Source organism: Sinocyclocheilus grahami, unplaced genomic scaffold (assembly GCF_001515645.1).
Source record: "Sinocyclocheilus grahami isolate Dianchi unplaced genomic scaffold, SAMN03320097.WGS_v1.1 scaffold487.1, whole genome shotgun sequence".
NCBI classification, from domain to species: domain Eukaryota; kingdom Metazoa; phylum Chordata; class Actinopteri; order Cypriniformes; family Cyprinidae; genus Sinocyclocheilus; species Sinocyclocheilus grahami.
Genome location: NW_015505666.1, coordinates 1,533,365 through 1,543,561, shown reverse-complemented (window position 1 = coordinate 1,543,561; position 10,197 = coordinate 1,533,365). Strand labels below are relative to the sequence as shown.

At 42.2% G+C, this 10,197-nt stretch overlaps 1 protein-coding gene across 1 annotated transcript in view; it reads left to right on the top strand.

Moving 5' to 3' along the window:
• The window catches only part of LOC107553949 (cadherin-13-like), a 208,777-nt gene that overhangs the window by 19,563 nt on the left and 179,017 nt on the right, over positions 1–10,197 (top strand). Inside the window, exon 6 of the mRNA XM_016236293.1 lies at positions 721–873. Within this exon, the coding sequence (XP_016091779.1) occupies positions 721–873 (153 nt within the window). The remainder of the gene's footprint in view (positions 1–720; positions 874–10,197) is intronic.

Below are 10,197 nucleotides of genomic sequence, written 5' to 3'. Positions count from 1 at the left end.
TGAATATTTGGGTTGAACTGTTCTGGAACAGTGTTGTAAATAATGTCCTCTTTTGGAAGACCAAACAAAGTAGTTTCGCTTTCACAATGAAACACACGGTGGGCTAGAGTGAGGAACGGCCGGGGACTTGAGAACGGCGCGGCCGACGGATTGGACGAAGGAGCGGCCGGCGGGCTTGCGGCAACCACATGTGACGACCCCGGTCTGGACTCGTCTGGACTCCACTTCATCCACGGTGAAAGCCGATCCGGCGATCCACAGCGTGAAGTTGATGTATTTCCTCAGCGACCAGCACGGATCAGCTCTAGGCATGACGAAGCAGATATCGTCCTCTTTTGGAAGGCCAAACAAAGTAGTTTCGCTTTCACAACGAAACACACAGTGCCTTCTTTGCGTGAACATTTGGGGGGCGTTATGCAAATCTTCCCACATCGTGACGTAGACATGTGGGGGCGTGTTAGAACGAGCCGTTTTAAGTAGACGTGGTTGACTCTTAACTTTTATAAATAATATCTCTTTGGGTTTGAGACTTTAGTCTTTGCAACTTTACAGATCTTCTTTATGCACCAAGAGCTGGTAACACTTCAAAGAGAAAGGAAAAATTTAAATCGCACCATATGACCCCTTTAAGGAATGATAAATAAATAGTAATATTTAGGTCATTAAGAAATTATTCAAGTACATTAAAAATATGATTTTGGGTGCTATCCTGTGATATAGGTGATCTCATCTGACATGAAGGAAGACCACATCTTCCGTCTGATAGGAAGGGGAGCAGATCAAGACCCTAAAGGTGTGTTCAGCATCAACCGACTGACGGGAGAGGTGGCAGTTAGCCGAGCCCTGGATCGAGAGGCCATTGCGTACTACCATGTGAGTGAGATATTAACTCTGTTATCTACTGCGTTCTTTTTCCCCCTTGCATACTGTCAGTGAGTGTGTAGACGTTCAGTTAAAGAGCTCCACATGAAAACTGCAGGTTTATTTAAGTCATATTAGACTGTCGCGTGAATAACCAAATGTAATCGAAAAGAAAATATGTTTTTGCTTCATTCCATGCATCAAGGCGATTAATGGCTGTAATGATTCGTGTCTCTTCGGCAGCCGGCGAGTGGCTCAGTGAAGGAAAGCTGACTGCCATACCGGATGTGGAACTCTCGTTAGAGGAGGCAGTTATTCTACAAAACGTGTGCGTGATCAATGATGCAGCTGTCAGCTGGCCTGTCAGACACTCGGCTAATGTGTGTTGAGAGTTTGTGCATGTGAACGTGGTGGCTCCTTTCCGTTTTTGCATTAGTGGTCTGATGGTGACTTTATCAGGTTGACTGATAGCTTTATAGAGGAAAACATGTCTTTAAAGACCTCATTAAAAATGAGGTCAGTGAGATTTTTGTTAAAAAAATACTTTTATTCAGCAAAGATGGATTAAATTGATATAAGTGACATTGACGACATTTATAATGTTGCAAAATACTTTCTATTCATTGTATTTCTATTCAGAATTCTGACAAAAAGTATCGCAATTTCCACAAAAAATATTAAGCAGAACAACTGTTTTCGTTTTCAGCATTAACAATAAGAAGAAATGTTACTTGAGGACCAAATCAGCATATTAGAATGATTTCTGATAGATCATGTGATATTGAAGCTTTGAATAATGGCTGCTGAAAATGTGGTATGGTGGTATATAAAATGTAAACGACTATTTTGAATCATAATGTTATTTCACAATTTTACCGTTTTAACTGTATTAAAAACGATGCTAACACCAATATTTTGCACAATAGTGTTGAGACTATTGTGTTCTAGTTTACTTGTAAAAGTTAACACTTCTCTTTGATGACACTAATGTTGCACTACACAGATTTTTGTCTAATCAAATGCTCTCTAAAATAATATGTCCCTCCTCCTGTCTGTACTGTTGATCTTCAGCATTAAAATAATGTCTGTAATACCTGAAAAAGCTATTTGTTCCCGTTTATCTTAATGGCAAATTGTCAGCTCTAGTGCAGGTCTAAAGCTTATTGGCTAGACCTTCAATAAATCCCACCCCCTTCCTGTTTTAATAGGAAGTGCATCAAAACATGAATTAATTTCTTAGGGTCTTTAACCAGAAAAGAAGAGACCTTTCAATATGTAGAACTTTGCCAGAAGAAAGGACCACCCTGTGGTAACTCCAGATAACAAGATATACAATACGATTCCTTTGAATTGTTTGCTCGGTTGAGCAAGCTGATACTTTGATTCGAGAATTCCAGAGCTCTTGTTCTCTTTCTCTTTGTGTCCTCTGTCGTTTGACAGATAAAGGAGGGTTTACCTGGTTTCTATCCCCCTGTAGAGGAGAACTAAAGCGGCTCTGCTTATTTTGATATCCACCTTTCTGGCTAGGAACAGATTTAATAAAAAAAAAGAGTTGCTCTTCTTCCGCCCTCGCTTTGTTCCACCCCACTGGTATGCTCCAATAAAGTGTTCTTAACAAGGTTTTTGAAAAATCTCTGTCAGCCTGACACCTTTGGTTTGTCTTTTCATTAAAAAGTCTTCTTTTCTTAATAAGAGATCATTCTTTATACTATTGCTGCTTTTTTGGAGCCGTAGCGTACAGGCTGTTCTTGCTTGGGGCACTTCGAACTTTAAGTCAGATAAGTGTATGTGTGTTTGGGCCCAAAAGTTCTGTGAGGAAAGATGGCAGATTCCAAATAACATACTTCTCGGGGTTCTCCGCCAGCCGAGGAGCTGCCTTTGAGGTAGAAGGGAATGCTTCGGAGTGCTGGACAGTTTTGGGAAGTAAAAGTAGTTACACTTATGTAAGTCTTCCTGTAGTGGCTTTAAAAGTAGAGTAGCTCTTGTGGTAGCCATTTATTATTTCTTATCCAGTAGCTGTGTAGCCTCACCAAACAGTACATGACTGTACTTAATGTCGGAAAGAATAATTAACTCACCTAAGATTTTCTCTCTAGTACACTACTGTTCAAAACTTTTGTGTCTGTAAGAGTTTTTAATATTTTTAAAAGTCAGAAATATTTTTAAAAAAAAATTATGTAAATTTTCAATGTGTAAATCTGCTGAAATGAGTTTTGTTAACTTTTACAAGTAAACACAAATCACAAATGGTCTCAAAACTACACTATTGCTCAGAAGTTTGAGGTTGATGTTTTTGAGGTTACTGATTTTGAAAAAAAAGTGTCTTATGCTCACCAGGCTGCATTTTTCGGATCAAAAATAGAGAAATATTGTAAAATATTAAGATCATTGTTTTCTATTTTAATTTTAAATGTAATTTGACGATTTTATAGCAGCCATTACTTCAGTCCTTAGTGTCACATAATCTTTCAGGAATCATACTAATATGCTGATTTAGTGCTCAAGAATTTTTTTTTCTTATCAATGTTTTAAACAGTTGTTGTGTAGTGTTTTTTTTTTTTTTTGCAAAAATGTGATGCTTTTTTGATGAATCTCAATCAATCAGTCAGTCAGTCAATCAAACAATCAATCAATCAATCAATCAATCAATCAATCAATCAATCCCCAAACTTTTGCATGGTAGACTGGGAAAGTATGATTTATTCTAGTGAGTTATTTCAAATGGTTATTTTTCTCAAATGTAGAGTTGTAAAGTATGATTCATCATTGGAGGGATGATGTAAATGAAGAGATATAAAAAAGATGAATTCATTCAAGTCTATGAACAGTATGTTGAATAATTTTTGACTTGGTTATGTAGTTTCTGTTGTATTTAGTACAAATATAGCATTTGAAGTTCGACACTGTCATCCTCAGAGAGAACCCCTCATTGTTTTTGTGTCAGCAAAAATGCAGCTTGATTAAATCTTACATTGTGTCATGTTATAGTTTTTGTTTGTAGCGTGTAGTGAAGCTAACTTCTTTTTCCAAAAAGTAGCGTGACTAGTTTAACAGCTTCAAATTACGATTATCTTGAATCTACACTTCCATTGTAGCTGCCCCGACATTGCAGATGTTTGCAGATGCAGATGCATTCTCGCAATTTTATAACCACCATGGTTTAGGTCTGGTGGTTACGGCAGAGGGGGTGTGTGCTCTGAAGAGGAGGGTAATCTCAGGTACGCAGACCCCAGTCGGGATCAAAGCCCTCACTCGGCAGAGCACTTGACATTTACATCTCCTTATCTCCCATTCTCTCACATCCACACCACCCGTAATCTCAAAAGCGTGCGTCGAGCGCGTGCACATCAAAGCTTGACCTTTTACAGCACTAATACTCACACATTCCTATCTTGATGAAGGAATGATGCTAACCACATCTGTTTTTGCATCTGTTGGCTGTGTCTTTATGAGAATGATTACTCTTACTTTTAGTGATGCATTGAAGTAATTATTTTTTTCCATACTGAAACAACAAAACTAACATTAAAGTTTTCATGTAGCTGAAAACCAAAACTGAAAATAATGTTTCGGTAATTCAGTTTGGATAATTGAACTCATTATGTTGTTCAGAGTGTAATGTTCTCAAGTGATAAATTAAACAGTCCTTCATATGGTTATTATAGTTAACTAATAAAACTGGAATTACAACTAAAACCATAATACAAAAAATAAATAAAAAAATACTTGAAATAAAATTCATGACTTTAAATTATATTTAAGTATTTAAATAAAATGATGTTAACTAATAAAATAAAATAAAATTATTATTTCGGCTAGTTCTCATGCCCTCATTCTTCATTCAATTTAGTTTATCTTGATGAACTAAAATAACTAAAACAAAAATAAATATTAATACGTACATATAAATTATATTTTATTATATATTAAAAATGACAAAAACAACAAAATTACTAAACTTTAAAATAAAAATAAGAACTAATTCAAAATATTAAAACTGTCATAGTGTCTCAATGATATTTAAATAACACTGGTTCTTCAGCAATATCTTAATTTCAGCTTAACAGTTTTTACATACACACTTTAGTATCATTTTTGGTCATGTTAAAGTTGACCAGCATGTATTTTTTTATCACGCTGCTGTTGTAACTTCCATGTTATGTGCTCAAAATAGACACTGAAACAATAAAAAATGCATCATTAGAGGAGAACTAATTAAACATCACTGTTTCGATTAAAGGTGGGGTAAGCGATTTTTCAAAAACGCTTTAGAAAACTGATTCGAGCCGACTAGCAAAACAAACTTGTAGCCAATCAGCAGTAAGGGGCGTGTTGTGAACATGATGTGGAGGAGAGAGCGTTCAGTGCACATGACAGACATTAGCGAGCTGAGCGACAGAAAGATAGAGATGGTGGATAAAAAACAAAAGAGGAAAACGTCTGCGGAACAAAAGAAGGCATAAGGCAAGAAGTAGGACCCGTGTAAATATCGGATCATCTTTCCAGCGCTGGAGAGAACTCAAGGAGCAGAAGGCCTGTGATTGGATGCCGAGGTTGCTTTGTTTCTTCTCGATAGGAGAGTAACACCGTGTCTGCGCCGCAACAGCTAAAGTCTGTCTAGCGACCATTGAAAATTATTTGAAAAATCTTGTCAATACATCATGAATAGAACAGCAGCAGTTTTATGTCTGGGATTTGTCGCGTCGTGCTGCATCCAGTGTAGACTATATATATATATATATATATATATATATATATATATACTGTATATCTATAGTGTAGACAGCATCACTGATTATAATGAGTTGCATAGTATTTTGTCGCGCCGCACCACTCGTGTCCGGTGTAGACACGGTGTAACATTGGTTTTGCTTTGTTTCACAGAACTAATCGTTGCCTGGGTTGCGTATGTATGTGTGGGGCGGAGCTATCAAAGTAGGGGCGAGACGCTTTTGGGGTAGGGGCGTGTTTGTTTTGGTGATTTCAAATGTCAACATTGGCTACCAGAAATCGCTTACCCCACCTTTAATGATGTTGCCCTTCCAAAACCATTTTGTGCAAAAACAGAATTGTTTTTTTTTTCTGCTTTTTCAGCCGGCTCACTACAGTTCAGTGTATGTCTTTCTCATTTCTTGCCTACAGTATGTTGGTTTTTTGCTATAGTTTATTCCTCAATTCTTGTTTTCCCTCTTTCTCTCCTGGCATTCCGAGTGGCTTTTGGAACGAGTATGACAAGCGGGCATGTCAGAATTGTTATAATCCACTGGCTCACCTGCTATGGCTGAGAGCTTTGGAGCCTCTGACCTCTAATGGCGTGTTGTTCTCCATCTAATCACACAGATGGGCCAGTTCCCTTTCGCCTCGACCACCTTACGCACACATATGTAGTGCAACTCCTCCGCTCCGCCACACTTCACCTAATTCCCCTGCCACACTGGTGGGAATAACTGCATTTTCCGGCTGATCCCTCTGCAGCACATCAGGAGTAATTACACCACGGCTAATTCCAGCCAATCTCACACTAGGAGTAATCACAGGCATGTGGCAGCACATGTGGGGAGGGGGTAGGTGGGGGATCCAGGCCAGGGACTGTTTTCGCAGGCGGTGCTGCATCGCTGCTGTGAATCTTAGTCACCAGCTCCACAGGAATCGCAACAGTTTCTGGATGCAAGTTTTATACTCCGCTATTTTTTCCTCCCATTTTCCATGTGTATATGCATTAGTTGCCTTATGAGCCTTCTGAACAAACAGCATTTTTACTGTTCGAAATGAAAAAACAAAGTTAGAATTTTCATAAGCAAATACGAGCCAATGTGTGATTTGTGGTTGATTTTAGCCTCTTAACAATTATGAAAATACAGTAATCGGGATATAATGATTATTGCGCCCCATTCTGCCCCCTTTCCAGTGGTGCGCTTTCCTTCTTCCATAAAAGCTAAATTTCACGTGCAAATCAGTAAAATCATGTAACGTCACTTTTGCACAATGGGACGTGTTTGATTTATTAAAGTTGATTAGATTTTAAAAGTGCGAGAGAGAACTTGTGCTGTTCCTCAGTAGGATTTCTGTTCATGCGCTCAGAGACAAATCAGAACACGTATATGTAACGTGTATGTGTTACAATTGGCCTATCGGAAAGCCCCTCCCCTCGAACACTGATGAGCCAATGGCAGTCGAGTATCAGTTGCACGGGGAGCGGAACTCAGACATCTTTAGGTTTCAGCGCCATAGAGAAACATTGGAAGATCCGAAGCTTGCATCGGTTTAATGGTGTTTATGCTACAAAAATGGAAAAACGATGTGCCTAGGGTACTTGTAACACTAATTCCAGGTATCCTGAGAGGATAGGCAATGTAATTTATTTCCTAAATCCAACCAAAACAGAGCAAAATGCCCCTAAGCATTCAACCCCAATCACAATTTCACGAGTTCACACTAACATATAATGTGATTAAGCAATTAGTAGCATATTTGGCGTGCTGTCCAGAGGGAGGGCTCCGAGCTCGGGTTAAAGCCCGAACCCAGACAACTCCCCACACCATCCCAAGACTGGGAGGAAATTAGAATAGTAGTGAGGTGTTGGGGTGGAGGCGGGATGCTGGAAAACTTTTGTGGAACTGGGAGGAAATTAGAATAGTAGTGAGGTGTTGGGGTGGAGGCGGGATGCTGGAAAACTTTTGTGGAACTGGGGTAATATTGGCTGTATATATACACGTATGCGCTTGTTAAGGTGATTAGCTGACGAGCTCCACCTGGGCCAGACTGATTGATTCATTGATTATCTGATCGTGCTCCTCCCGAACCTTGTTAATAAAACATAATTTCACGAGCTCACACTAACATATTATGTGATTAAGCAATTAGTAGCATATTTGGCGTGCTGTCCAGAGGGAGGACTCCGAGCTCGGGTTAAAGCCCGAACCCAGAGAACTCCCCAAAATAAGCTAATGGCATGGGACAGCAGCCGGAAAGAAAACTAAGTAGCCCCCAAAAATATGCGTGCCATGAAGAAAAGTAGGGTGTGCGAGGAGCCGGCAGGGCGACTGGGAGGGGTCGTGCAGTGCTTGAATGTAAGCTGCGACTCTCCGCGTCAGATAGCAAGCCCTACCTGTCGCCGAATGAGGAGCACGATGGAAGGCCAGGTGAGGGACTCTCGCTGCATCTGAAGGGAGCTGCGGCTCTGCTGCACCGGAAGGGAGAGTCCCTCTTGCAGCTGAATACGTGGCATGGTTTAAAGCATTGGATGGATGGCTCTCACTACGACCGAAGGGAGCTGCGGCTCTGCTGCACCGGAAGGGAGAGTCCCTCTTGCAGCTGAATACGTGGCATGGTTTAAAGCATTGGATGGATGGCTCTCACTACGACCGAAGGGAGCTGCGGCTCTGCTGCACCGGAAGGGAGAGTCCCTCTTGCAGCTGAATACGTGGCATGGTTTAAAGCATTGGATGGATGGCTCTCACTACGACCGAAGGGAGCTGCGGCTCTGCTGCACCGGAAGGGAGAGTCCCTCTTGCAGCTGAATACGTGGCATGGTTTAAAGCATTGGATGGATGGCTCTCACTACGACCGAAGGGAGCTGCGGCTCTGCTGCACCGGAAGGGAGAGTCCCTCTTGCAGCTGAATACGTGGCATGGTTTAAAGCATTGGATGGATGGCTCTCACTACGACCGAAGGGAGCTGCGGCTCTGCTGCACCGGAAGGGAGAGTCCCTCTTGCAGCTGAATACGTGGCATGGTTTAAAGCATTGGATGGATGGCTCTCACTACGACCGAAGGGAGCTGCGGCTCTGCTGCACCGGAAGGGAGAGTCCCTCTTGCAGCTGAATACGTGGCATGGTTTAAAGCATTGGATGGATGGCTCTCACTACGACCGAAGGGAGCTGCGGCTCTGCTGCACCGGAAGGGGGAGCCCTGTCCAATGCTGAATAAGCCTTGAATCTCAAAACAACAGACGGAGGGCTCCTGCTGTGACCGAAGGGAGCCGCAGCTCTACTGCACCGGAAGGGAGAGCCCGGTCCAATGCTGAATAAGCCTTGAATCTCAAAACAACAGACGGAGGGCTCCTGCTGTGACCGAAGGGAGCCGCAGCTCTACTGCACCGGAAGGGAGAGCCCGGTCCAATGCTGAATAAGCCATTAGTCTCGAAACGACAAATGGAGGCATTGCGCAGTATCAAATGAGCTGGGCACTGCGGCAGCAGTATCAACTGAGCGAGGCACTGCGGCGGCAGTATCAAATTAAGCGGGGCACTGAGGCGGCAGTATCAACTGAGCAGGGCACTGCGGCGGCAGTGAATTAAGCAGGGCACTGCGGCATCGAATTGAGCGGCAGTATCAAATGAGCAGGGCACTGCGGCGGCAGTATCAAATTAAGCGGGGCACTGCGGCGGCAGTATCAAATGAAGCCGGGCACTGCGGCGGCGGTATCAAATTAAGCCGGGCACTGCAGCGGCGGTATCAAATGAGCAGGGCACTGCAGCGGCGGTATCAACTGAGCAGGGCACTGCAGCGGCGGTATCAGATTAAGCCGGGCGCTGCAGCGGCAGTATCAAATTAAACAGGGCAGTACAGCGGCAGTATCAAATGAGCGGGGCACTGCGGCGGTAGTATCAAATGGAGCGGGCACTGCTGTGACAGTATCAAATTAAGCAGGGCATTGCTGCAGCAGCCTCAAATTTCCTTGAACGGATCAGAATTAGATGGGCTTTCTTTGTGTGAAAATTATTAGTCCTGATATAGCTCTTGAAGGCATCTGATGACCATTGACCGAGAGCTTGGATCTGCTGCTATAAGAGACCTTTTTGACCTGCTGTAGTTACTGCCCCGATTCGGAAGGAGTGACTGGAAAATCTTTCTACAGGTATGACTGGTTGGACGATGTTTATTGAACGTCGTTTGGATAGATGTTTTTGAAACCAAAAAACGTGTGACGGGGTGGTTACAGTCATTGACAAAAGAGGGTCAAGAGGGGATGTAGACTGAGAGCTTCTGAATTGAAGGCAAGAAAAAGGGCCTGATACAGTTGGAGTGGTGATGGGAGGTTAAAAAATTCAGACTTTTTCCTGATCTTATTTACATTGATGAAATAGGAGTTTCACTGTCAAGCACGGAAAGGTTGGAGATGGTTGGATGGAGTTGAATAGAAGTTATTGTGAATTCCAAGCATCTCAGGAAACCACAAAAAGCCAGTATGAACATAGCGTTGAGTCTACGAGTGGTATGGAGTGAGTGGTACCCTGTGCGGAGAATGTGAATACATTTAGAAAGGATGTTGAAAGTTATCGGCTGTCTACCGTCTGGGCTTGGAGGATGAGAGCACTGAATTCCTTTGATCAAAA